Source organism: Phodopus roborovskii, unplaced genomic scaffold (genome assembly GCF_943737965.1).
Source record: "Phodopus roborovskii unplaced genomic scaffold, PHOROB, whole genome shotgun sequence".
NCBI lineage: Eukaryota > Metazoa > Chordata > Mammalia > Rodentia > Cricetidae > Phodopus > Phodopus roborovskii.
Genome location: NW_026126524.1, coordinates 519,411 through 532,384, shown reverse-complemented (window position 1 = coordinate 532,384; position 12,974 = coordinate 519,411). Strand labels below are relative to the sequence as shown.

The window sequence follows — 12,974 nt, the reverse complement described above, 5'->3', positions numbered from 1 at the left end:
AGAGATGCACATGGGGGTAGATGAGGGTTTTAAGAAGAGTCTTGAAGTAAATGGAGGAAACTGAGTCTGACAAAGTCAAGACCAGACTGTTTTAATTTTTAGTTGTCTGACAACAAAGCTTCAAGCTAAAGTAAAAGAACAGCAAAATTAGAATGTTGAGAGGAACAGACAGTTGCAAAACTGTGTAAAATTGCAATGCAGAGGGTAAGAAGAACTACTAGTGCTTGGAAAGTTTCAAGTTGATACTGTGGCATGATCTCATATCTGTATGGTGGAGAAACAAAAATAAATGGCATCCCCAAGACCTTACAAGTGCACCATCAACCTGGATGGGAGCATTAAAGACTGCTTTCTCTAACCCAGAGACTCCCATGGAGAATCCTCCTGAGTATTAACTAAGTTATCAAACTTTCATAATTCCACAATTACAGCTGGCATCTTTGTAGTACCTGCCATGTGCCTGCCTAGTAGCCCTGAAAAAACAGTGCTATGTACTCTTCACTTTAGAGTTCAGGAATCAGAGAGAATAAGGCCTGGTGATAAGCCATATCTCCTTAGCCCGGGTCTATGAAATGGGTGATCCATTAGGAGATACGGGTCTTGGAAGAACATATTCCTGAAAAATTGGTGCATGTGTGCCCTGTATGCCTTCTCAAGTGTACTGCTTCCTGCACCTAGATTTTTTTTTTTTTTTCTTAAATTGCTGGCTCATTCAAGTAGTAAAGAGCCATTTTATAAGTCCCATTAGCTGCCCACTCCAAAGCTATTTAAGTTAAACACCACTTCTCTCTGTAGTCTACAACAGTCCAGTGGGGTGCCTAGGATGTGCAGTTTAAAGCACAGCAGAGGCCTCCAAGGTAAGTCCTTGTCATTTTAAATCACCTTTCCCCATCCTGTCATCCATAACTATCTTCTGCCATTTTCTGGTTTTTGTTTTGTTTTTTTGTGTTTTTTTGTTCTCTCCCTCCTTCCCCTCTTCTCCTTCTCCCTCTTTCCTTCCCCATCCCTGTCTCTCTCTCTCTCTCTCTCTCTCTCTCTCTCTCTCTCTCTCTCTCTGTGTGTGTGTGTGTGTGTGTGTGTGTGTGTATGTGTGTATTTGTTTTGAGACAAGGTCTTGCTCTGTACCATAGGCTGACCTCAAACTTGTGATCTTATATCTAATCCTCTTATTTATCAAGATTACAGATGTATATCACCATGCCCAGTTTCATTCACATTTTCTGAAGTCTTTTCCCATTTCTGTGTATCTCTTTCCAGAATATGTATTTAGTAACTATTAACTATCTAAGCTTTATGAGCATGGACTGTGTAAATAAGGGCACCGACCTTGCCAGAATTCTTTTGCACATAGCACTGCCTGTGCACCTCTGCTCAGCAGGACAGTCACATGTTGGAGGCTAGAGCCTGGAGAGTTGAATGAGCTGTGCAAGAGAGCCGTAGAGCAGAGTGAGGACAAGTAAATTGAGGACCCCAGAGGACAGGACTGTTTGTACCTGGTGCCAGCATCTGACACTATCTTAAGAGTAAGAAGCGAGATCTCAGCATGGCAGTCTTTGTGACATTTTAAGAACTTTGTTTTTGTTTTGTTTTCTAGAAGAAAAATTGCCTGATTATAGTCCAATTCTTTAAAACCCTTCAATATAATTGCAAGTCATCAATTCCACTGTAGTAATTTGGGCGTTTCTGTCTTATTTCAGCTCTGACCACAAAGTACAACTCTCGGGTCTGGCTGCCCTTTCTCTGATTATGATCTTCATATTGGTTCAAAAGGGGTGCTCCCCTGTATCCAAGGCAGCCTTAGCAATGGGACTGCTGGGTGTCTTCTGCTACAGAGCAGCCACTGGGATTGTGTTGTTCCCATGGCAACTAGACAGCAAAGTCATTTCAAAGTAAGTGAACTAGAAACTATATTAGTATTTTCTGTACTAAAAAATACCATGCCAATCCTGGAGATTAGTTTAGTTATTATTATTTATTATTTGTTATTTTATGTTCATTGGTGTTTTGTCTGCAGGTATGTCAGTGAAATCCTCTAGAATGGCATTAGAGACAGTTGTGACCTCCCATGTGCATGTTGGGACTTGAACCTAGGTCCTCTTAGCCTCTAAGCCATCTCTCCAGCCCCTGGAGTTTAGTTTCTATGAATGGTGGTTTTATTTGCAATTACATCCTGGCCAAGAAAACCTTAACGTACCACTTTGTTAGCATTCTTGGGAGAAAACGTAGAAGTCAGGTCATTGCATTTATTTTTAAAAATTAATAAATAATTTAAGTCCTAGGACTGATGAATATAGTGATAAATGAGTTAACAGCAACCTTCATTTACTAGGATTTGGTTTTGTTAAGTTGAGGTGTGTCTTATAAAAACAAGGACAGTAATAGTGTGGACACTCCCAGCAGTTGGGAAAAGAAGCTACCTTCCCTATGTTACTCTTGTAAAGCCCAAGAATTCCTACTGTGCAAGTCAAGAGGACTCGACCATGAGTCTGATATTTGTGATAGAACTGCTTGGGGTGACTGTACAGGGCTGCAGAGTGAGGTTACCTTCTTGTATGGTTGTCTGTTCCTCAAAGTTCCTTCAAGAATACAATCAGAGGAACTGTCAAAAATAAGACACCTTCATGTCCACTGAAATATCCTTTGCAGTTGAGGAAAAAAATGTTCAGTAGTGTGAATTGTCCAGCTCTCTGGTAGGATCTTGTAACTGTGAGACACTAAGTTTGCATAGAACACAGAAGGGTATTGTGGAGCAATAGGCAAACTCTTATATGATGCCAACTTACCAGCTTACCAAACTTTTTTTTGTATGTGACTTAAGTTGATAAAATATTGTCATTTTTAGGGCCCAAGATTATATCTATATCTATATATAGAGATAGATAGATAGATTATGGCCTTTTTACTCATTTGAGTACCTTAAAGGTATCTGGAATTAACAAGTACTGAGAGCCAAGGGCTATAGCCAGAGGCTTGGAGGGTTACCAGAAAACATCTGCTGATAGGTGTGGGGTGATACTAGGTTTCTGCAGCAGTGGCCTTCACCTGAGGCAATAAGCCACGGAGAACATGAAGAAGATGGTGACTGAGACTGGTAAAATTTTGTAGAGACAAAGGCTCTTCTTGACTTTGGAGTCTGAACTTTAGGCAAATGGTTGTATATTACATTTGTGCAATATGTGAATGCATTTCTTGTTTCCACCCAGATCTATACACTTGATTTCTGCATTATTCATCTCAGGACTATGATTCCCTTACTTCTCTGCAGCTTATCTTTTGTAGATGACTAGAAGATAGCCAGTGTGCCTTTCCTCTAAGCATGCTCCTTCTTCCTATAGAATGCATCCATCCCTCACCTGTCTCTCTAGATATTAAAAATGCACTGGTTTCAGATCTACCTGGTTCCAAAAGTGCTTAAGTTTTGAGTTCATCCTAAATCCTGACCTATCAGGTTCTGCATCTACTGTTACTCTCTATTCACCAAGTATCTAAGACCTTTTGCCTGGAAACTTTCCTTTCCTCTCCACTCAGAAACCCAAGCATATGTAGGATTGAAAGTCAGTTTAAAGCCTTAGGAATGAGAAACACTGATTGGTCAGGTCTGGGAACCTATCTGGATGTTCTTCCTACTACTCTTTTCTAGCTAATGCCTGGCATTGTCTCTGAAACATTTTGGTGGGTTTGACATTTGCTGTATTCTGCTTTATTTGAACCCACATGAACCTGTCTTTAGCTTTTGTATTAGGACACATATGGTTAGGGGTGTGCTAGGTACTTGACCTAGCTCCTCAGCCCCCCACATGTAACACAGAGTGTCAACACTGAATTAAAATAATCATAATATAAGGGAATGTTTTTAATGCATAAAACACAGGAAGTTCATTTTTTAAAACAGGTATTGCTGTGTTGCAATTTTATTTAGAATTTATTTACTTATTTTAAGTAGCCATCTTTTCTTTTAATTAATTAGTTTTTATGTATTTTGGTGTTGTTTTGGTGTTCTATCTACATATATGTCTGTGTACTACGTATGTGAAGAGGACATTGGATCTCCTGGAACTAGAGTTGCAGACAGTTGTGAGCCACCATGTGGGTGTTAGGAAATCAAACCTGGGTCTTTTGTTTTTGGGTTTTGTTTTGTTTTGTTTGTTTTAAATAGGATCTCAATATGTAGCTTGGGCTTGGAACTTACTATGTAGACCAGACTGGCCTCAAACTCACAGACTACCTGTCTCTGTCTTTACCTCCTGGGTGCTGTAATTAAAAGTATGCACCACATACTCCACCATTAAATGCCAATCTTAAAGTATATAAATACACCATTTATAAAATATATTTAAAATATGTTTTAGGAATATATATTAAAGAAGATGAAATTTAGTCTATAACAGTACTTCATATTAATACTACTTAATATAACTAAGCATCTGCTGTGTGCCACATACTTCATGTCTATTTTTTTACACATATATAATTCCTAGGATAACCATGTGATATGTAGGAACCACTTTCTGCCTTCACACATAATGAAGTTGTCGGAGTATTTATTGTCCCAACAACAGAACTGGGGAACCACAGAGCCCAGACTAAACAGTTTGGACCACTGTACTCCAACATTGTCCATTTTATACATGTCAGAATGCAAGTTCTTTTTAAATACATTTAATTGCAATTGAACATGCTGAATTGCAGTTAGCATTTTGAATTTAGGAAATTTCAGATACTCTAGTCTTTGACTAGCACAATGGTTTTAACTATACAAAGTGGATTGGTGGTTTTTTGTTTTGTTTTGGGTTTTTTTTTTTTTGGCATGTTACAAGGGCATAGCTTTCTCTCGCCTTGATATCAGATGATTCTTAGTCTACAAAGTAATTTTTCCCCAAAGTCAGCTTCATCAGTCAGGACAGTACATTCCAGCCTATTGTTGGCCATACTGGCTGCTCCTTAGGAGCTCATGTATAGAAGTAGACATAGCCTTTTTTTTTTTTTTTTTTTTTTTTTAATTAGGCACAATTGTTTACCTACTGTCACATTTAGACATTCTCTAATTAGATACATGTTTTAAATGGAAAATATGTTCTTGAATTTTTCTAGATGATGTATCTAACATGTTTTGCTTTTTTTTTTTTTTTTTTTTTTAGGGGTATTATTGAAGCTCGTTTTGTTTATGTATTTGTCCTTGGCATTCTGTTCACGGGTATCAAAGATTTACTTAAAGCACAAGTCATTGCAACAGACTTCAAAACCAAGACGATAGGTTTGTGGGAGATACATAGTGGATTAGTTCTTCTGGCAGCATTGATTTTGAGACCACATAATCTTCCAGTGTTAGCATTTAGTCTCTTGATTCAGACTATAATGACTAAGTTCATCTGGAAGCCCCTGAGACACGATGCAACTGAGATCACTGTAATGCATTATTGGTTTGGTCAAGCATTCTTCTATTTTCAGGTAGGTTTTTATTATCAGTGGGTAGAAGGCTGTCATGTATCTTTTAGTTTTTCTTTCTGAAAATGTTGTAAGATGGAAAGTTATATGTGTCCAGTGAAAAAAGGAAAGTTATATGTGTTCAGTGAAAAAACTGAAAATGTATGGAAAATTATATTGAAATCTTATGTGGATTTTATTAGATAAGTACAGTTTGTCATTTTAAAAAGACATGCTTGACCGGGTATAGTGGTATATTCCTTCAATTCCTTCAATTCTAGCACTGGGGAGGCAATAACAGGGAGATCTCTGTGAGTTGGAGGCCAACCAGTGGTACATAGTGAGACTCTGTCTTAAAAAATAAAAATAAAAAAGACATGCACAATGGTTGTTGCTTTGCAGGAAGGATTGGGTAGGAATTGATTTATTACAAGCAGTAAAGGAAACACATTAAGTCTTTCATGTGTGTTAGGAATGTAGTAATTATACTGGGAACCATTGGGTGTATCCACAGCCAGTAGTCCTCTAAGGCCTGGAGGATCATAGGACTTCTTGTGTTTAAAAATCCATTATCAGAAACCTAAGCCTGCCTCCATTTTGTTGTGTAGAAGAATCTAGTTCCTCCTAGCCACCCCAAGAAGGATATATATCACTGTAGTTTCCTTCACAATTCTACTTTATCTCTTCTGTGTGAACTGGCCAATGCTCTCTATCTTGTCCTGATAGGTCCGTCTATCCCTGTGTTCCCATTTTGTTCATTGTTTCATATGTCCCTAGCCTTAACCATGAATCAACTCTAGGTTGTATGGCTTGCCTTTTGTCCTTTTATCACCAAAGTAGTAAGATTAAATTATAGGATTCTGTAATTCCTTAAGTACTGTGACCAGACCAAGACCAGCCCTGGGCTGTTTGCTGTGGTGATCTGGCCCTCCTGACTCTTTCTACCCTGGTCTCCCCCATGGACCAGCAGAGCTCACCCATAATAGACTCAAGACCTGTGAGTAGCTTGGGCACACAGGTATAATTAGTAGAACATAGGTAGTCATCAGCCTGTATACTTTGTGTCATGAATCCCCGTGTCCTGTATTGCATTTCATCAGGGCTGGGCTTTGGCTAACCTCTTGGCTTCAGTAGAATAACTCATATGGCAGTGTGGACATGTGTTTGGAGATGTGTTTTGTGGGCCTCTGAGGACCATGTATATCGTCCTCTAGCAGAGGCCCTCAAGGAAAGAAAGGTCCATGCACTTGTCTTGAGAGCAGGTGAAGAAGGGGTAAGATATCTGTGCTCACTCAATATGCAGAATTCTTCAAAAGAGTCATTCTGTGTAGGTAATTTTCTACTACTTCCTGGGTCTGGAAAACTATGACCCATCCAGATCCAGCCTGGTAGTCTAAGGAGCAGCCAGATGTGATCAATGCCTCTTGCCCCTCTGATCATGTTCTTCTGTGTTCCAGGGCAACTCAAACAACATTGCCACCATTGACATTTCAGCAGGCTTTGTGGGCTTAGATACGTACATGGAAGTCCCAGCCACTTTGCTCACAGTGTTTGGAACATATGTGGGACCTGTGCTCTGGGCCAGCCACCTTGTTCACTTCTTGAGCTCAGAAGCAAGCAAGTAAGGCACTTACTTTGTCTTTCAGAGCAATGTGATTGCAGATTGTTGGTTTTTAAGAATAATAACATTATTTTATATTCAAGGCATCTGAACTCCAAAAGTTAGAGAATCTTTTATTGATTTTCTTTTCCTTAAATAAGAAACGTAGCTCATGGACCAAAAGCCTCAGTCAGGTCTGAGAGACTCTATTGTTCAGATTCAGTTTTTCAGTTCAAACCACACAAGGAGGAAAAAAAACAAACAAACCCATAAAGCCACCTAGCAAAACCAGATGAGGAGCGAAGCCAGATACCACTGGCAAAGGTAAGAAATATGCAGTCTGGAGATCACTGAGGTCAGCAGGAGGTGACGTCCCATGCCAGGAAACACTCTTCTTATCACAGTCAGAAAATGGGAGTAGGGACTGGGAAACTTCATCATACTCAGCTATGAGCCGCTTAATGTTTCTTGCTCATTCTTCCATTCTGAGGGCAAGGAGACAAAAGGCATGGGCTCTTGCCCTCTGGAAAGTCTTTGGCAATGCAAAAAGAATTGCTGGTTGTACAGGTTTTGAGTCAGTCAGTCACCATCTGCCTGAGCCAGTCTAGTCTCTCTCGTGACCTTCAGCAGCATGGAGGTGCTTCCCAGGATACAGCTTGCTCAAAGTTATCACTGTTGGAGTATATTATATATACAGCTCTTCAGGCTTGCCCAGCATGCTCCATCCTGTCCGTGCTATTTCATTTCTGCTTCTGGTTGCTGGTTTCTGTGCTGTGCCTCTGAAAGAAGGGTTCACGAGAAGCTCAGAGTGGTCTAGAGGTTCACGGCTATGCCTGTCTACTTCTTAATGTGCCTAAATCTTGGGAAGCTTGCTTCTCTCTGTGACCCTGAACCTCTCATACACTGGATGGGAACAGTTCTATCAGCCAGAACCTCTCCCATCTTTCTGTAACTGGAGGTCCCAATCTTTTCATGTCTTAGAGGTGAAGTTGAGGCTTTCAAGTCCCCATTCCCTCTTCCTTCTTGTGATTAGAAGAGCTCTTCCTTCTTCGTGCAATAACAGATGGAAGCAGATAGAGAGATCCACAGCCAAGCACTGGGCCAAGCTCCCGGAGTCCAGTCGAAGAGAGGGAAGAGTGATAACATGAGCAAAGGGGTCAAGACCATGATGGGGAAACCTACAGAAACAGCTGACCTGAGCTAGTAGGAGCTCATTGACTCTGGACTGACAGCTGGGGGAACCTGCATAGGACCAAACTAGACCTTCTGAATGTGGGTGAAAGTTGTATGGCTTGGGCAGCTTATGGGGCCACTGGCAATGGGACCAGAATTTATCTCTAGTGCATGAACTGGCTTTTTGGAGCCCATTCCCTATGGAGGGATACCTTGTTCAGCCTAAATACAGGGTGGAGGGCCTTGGTCCTGCCTCAATGTGATGTGACAGACTTTGTTGACTATCCATGTGAGACCTCACCCTCTTTGAGGAGTGGATGGGGGCTGGAGTAAGGGGAAGGTGGGGGGAGCAGAAGAAGGGGAGGGAGGGGGAACTGGGATTGGTATGTAAAATTGCTTTTTTAAAAAGTATTTCTTAGCCAGGCAGTGGTGCATGCTGTAATCCCAGCACTTGGGAGGCAGAAACAGGTGGATCTCTGGGAGTTCCAGGACAGCCAGAGCTGTTAAACAGAGAAACCCTGTCTTGAAAAAAAAAAAGAAAGAAAGAAAAGTGGTTCTTGCTGTGGTAATGACTCCTAGTGGGGTGTCTCCAGGCTTCTACTAACCTCAGTGACCTACAGGCTGTGTCCTTGCCCCTGCCAGTGTTGTTTGTGACTCTGCTTTTCCCCTGGCTTTATTCTTTGGCTTCTTTCATAGGCTTGTCCTCAGCCCATCCTATCTACTTACTTTCTAGACAAGCTCTGGGGTCTCCACGTTGATGTCCATGACCCAAGCTCTCTTCTCCGCTCTAGACTTATAGTGGCATCTCCATGGAGGGACCCAGATAACATTGAACTCAGCAAGTCCAAGACTAGAATGACCCACTAGTTCACTGGTACCTAAATTAGTTATTAGCTCAAGCATAGCTACAGAAAGTTCTCAAAGGCTGGACAAGAAACTGCAGTGGTCTCAGCCAGAAAGAGAAGCACCCTCCTCTGTAAACCACATCTGGGTTGCAGAGAGAAACAGAAGCTGATACTTTGCTGTTCAGGGGAGAAAATATTTTTTAGTGAAACTGTAAATTTCCTGAGGAGAAGGAATGCCTGAACTTCACCTGTAGCTGTTCCATGCCTGCACTTTGGTGCAGTCTGTAGAAAGTTCATCTTAAATTACACAGTCCACACATGAGGCTGTTGGGACCAGAATCTGAAAGTTGTGGTTGATGTGAACTAGCTGCCTGTGACAATGCTGAAATCTTATGCTGATGTTATAGGAGCAATGCACACAATGTCCTACATGGATAATTCTAAAAACTGTCCCACAAGGCAATACCATGTGGAAGCCCACTGTACCATGTGCTTACATGTCAGGTAAAAAAGAAGCCCCATTTGGTAGATCATTGCCTCAGCACAAATGCCTGTTTCTGCTCCCCAAACAAGGGCAGCCAGAGCCCTTTATCCACAAAGTTTATGGTGGGTACTTGCTTTGTGGTATACTGGTGCACTGTTCATGGGTCGTTTGTAGTCACTTGATATATGATAACGTAACCCTTGCCCTAGGGCCAGGTACCAAGTAGAAACTATCAGTTCAACCATGAGAAGTAAAACCATCTGTCTATACAGAGGGATCAAGTGTGATATGACAGTTGGGAACTAACCAGGAGAAAATGTGCCAAGACCAAGATGAGAGCCAGTGAAGATTGAGGTGATGTTATGGAAGAGAGGTTAGCTCAAGCTGTCCACCAGTGACACCATTTGAGAAAATCAGGGGTCTGGTGCTCAGAAAAGTCTTGTCTTTTGGCCACTAATTTGCTGTTGGTGTCAACACTGGATAATGAGTGTGGAAGTAGGTGTTTGAGGGAGATGTCCTAAAGTGACACCTGGTGGAGTTGCCTGATCAGCAGGTACACAAACAACCATGTGCACACACTTGCCACTCTGTCTCTAAGTACATACCCCAGCAAGGCATGTCTTGCCACTCATGGGCTACATTCAGCAGGCACATCATTTCTGAGATAGGAACCACTCCTTTGGCTTTTAAATCATCAATATAAGCATTACATAACTATATTTTGTTCTCATGAGTCTGTTATAATCCCAGATTTGTAAATTCCATGGTCCCAAGTTCTACATCCCATCTACATCATTGTGAAAGGACCAAATGCATCCTATAAATCCTCAAAGGTCAGGCTTTCCAGTCTACCACAGGTTCCAACTTTGCTGCCTCATCTGTAATCCTGTTATGAGCTATAGCTTATCTGTCTGTGACCTTTCTGATGTGTTCAGTTCAAATTACTGCTTAGTTTTTCTGAAGCATGGCCCCCACTGGTCACAAAGCAACTTTCACTGTGCACACATTCAGGTGATCATCCCTATAAGGATCCATAATGCTGACATAAGAGGCAATGATTTTAGTAACACAATGTGTTAACTAACATACCTCCACAGGAAGTAGCGATCCTGTGGTTTAGAAGTGTTTAGAAGCATTTTTAAGTGCTTGAGGGGCAGATGTTGCCGTTCTCATTAAATTTACTGTTTAAATTTATTTCACAGAAATGCTTGATATGTTTTATGAATTTATTAGGTTTTACCTCTCCTTTTTAAAAGGATTCCTAGTCTTAATTTTTTATTACATTAATTTATTTGGTGTGTGTGTGTGTGTGTATAAGAGAGAGAGAGAGAGAGAGAGAGAGAGAGAGAGAGAGAGAGAGTCAAAAGACAACTTGTAACAATCAATTAGTTTTTTTTTTTTTTTTTCTGCCATATGGGTCCTAGGGATTGAACTCAGATTGTCAGACTTAGCAGCAAGTGCTGTTCTACCCACTGAGCCATTTCATCAGCCTAGTTTTGCCTTTCCTGTACACCTGTAGGGAAGTTATCATTAGTCCAGAAGTAAGATTGGCCATTGTTGATTTCAAAGTAGAAATCTGAAGTGTTCTTGTGACATGCTCTGACATGTGTTTTCTATTTTAATAGTGGTTCAGCACTGAGCCGTGCTTGCTTCTGCTATGCACTGATTGGTTCTGTTCCAGTTGCCACATACATTGTTCTGGTGACATCTCTGCGCTATCATTTATTCATATGGAGTGTATTTTCTCCAAAGCTTCTCTATGAAGGAATGCATCTGCTCGTCACGGCTGCCCTTTGTGCAGTATTCACTGCCACAGACCACACTCGACACACAAGAACTTAGATGGAGACAGATACTTGGAGCTGATATACTTTTCAGTCAATGTTTGTATCATGGATTTGAATATTGAAACTGCCTCCATTCAGGAATATTCTGAGGGGGTGAGGGGAAGACAAGAAACCTATGAATTAGTGCATAATTTAATTTTACTTGGATTGAAATCAAATAGTAGATTAATAAAAGACCACTTGAAGTACTTAAGTATCAAATTTTCCCATTTATAATCACTCTGAAATTTTAATTTCCTTTTGTTGAATTGTGACTATATATGTTTAAATTGATGGAATCAAAGGTTCTGGACTATATCAGTATGTATATTAATCTCAGAGAGCCCAGAAGCCATGTGGGTAGAAGTGTGCCTGCTACAGGGACCATAATCAAAGATCTCACACTCCTAAGAGCTCTTAGATCAGAGGTCCCCAAAATGTTTCAATTTATGTGGATTATGTTTATCAATGTTGGTAGAATTTCAAATGAAAGCTAAATCATTTCAAAACATTATTCATTCAAGAATTAATCTATTGGTGAACAAGGTGGAATACACTTGGATAATACCAGTACTTAGTGTGATTTCCAGACTGCCTGGTCTATATAGGATGACTTTGTATCAACGCTCACCCCCCCCAATAAAAACCAGCGAATATTAATGTAATAAAATAACTTATTTTCCCAAAAAATTCAATGAGAAAAATAGCATTGTTTTTATGTTTTTGCATGTCTTAAATGACCCATTCAATTGAAGATAATTGGAATCTACATTTGATCTATTGTAATTTGTGTTTGAAAAATAAGAAAATCAGCCTCACTCAACCCTGTGGTTAGAAAAGTGTGGAGTATACCACCTCTTCTCTGTTAGCTTAAATATTGTGCTTTGATACCAAAACAAAAATTGGCAAGTGTTGTATAGTGTTTTATTGTCATTGTTATTTGAGACAGGATCTCTGTAGCCTAAGTTGGCCTCAAATTTTTGATCCTTCCTAAGCCTCCCAAGTGTTAGGATTACATGTGTGCATCACTGTGCCTAGTTTCAGATGTTAGCTCTTCCAAGTTAGTTGGACTAGAATGGGGGTATGTAAGTTGTCTGTGTGTGCAGGTTAAACTGATGATCTGGCTAGTGTCTTCTTTTTCACAGTTTAAATATTCCAGTCATGTTATATTTAACTGGCCTAGGCTTGAGCCAGTAGAATTGTTTCTACTTCATCATGGACCCTGCTGACACAAAGTTGACCTGCCAGACAAGATATGCCTCTAATACAATAGTGGTATTAATTTTATGGTGATTAGCAACCACTTTATGTATGGATTCAAAGCCTCTTCTACATCATGCTGTAAACCTGGTCAGAAGACCATGGCCAGAGAGGTTATAGGCGCTAAGAGAAAAACCTAGTAGTGTTTTGCAAGATGAACATGTTATTACAGTGTGTTTTATTTTATTTATTTATTTACTTATTTATTGGTTTTTTGAGACAGGGTTTCTCTGTGGTTTTACTGGAACTAGCTTTTGTAGACCAGGCTGTTCTCGAACTCACAGAGATCCACCTGCCTCTGCCTCCCGAGTGCTGGGACTAAAGGCATGCACCGCCACCACCTAGCTATCATACTATGTTTT

The 12,974-nt window shown here is 40.4% G+C and overlaps 1 protein-coding gene across 1 annotated transcript in view; it reads left to right on the top strand.

Annotated features, from left to right (window-relative positions):
* Pigg (phosphatidylinositol glycan anchor biosynthesis class G) overlaps positions 1-12,121 on the top strand; it is a 31,382-nt gene extending 19,261 nt beyond the window's left edge. Inside the window, exons 10-13 of the mRNA XM_051198011.1 lie at positions 1,698-1,889; positions 5,139-5,448; positions 6,882-7,045; positions 11,152-12,121. Coding sequence (XP_051053968.1) covers positions 1,698-1,889; positions 5,139-5,448; positions 6,882-7,045; positions 11,152-11,368 — 883 coding nt within the window. The 3' untranslated portion in view covers positions 11,369-12,121. The remainder of the gene's footprint in view (positions 1-1,697; positions 1,890-5,138; positions 5,449-6,881; positions 7,046-11,151) is intronic.
* The last annotated feature ends 853 nt before the right edge of the window (positions 12,122-12,974 follow it).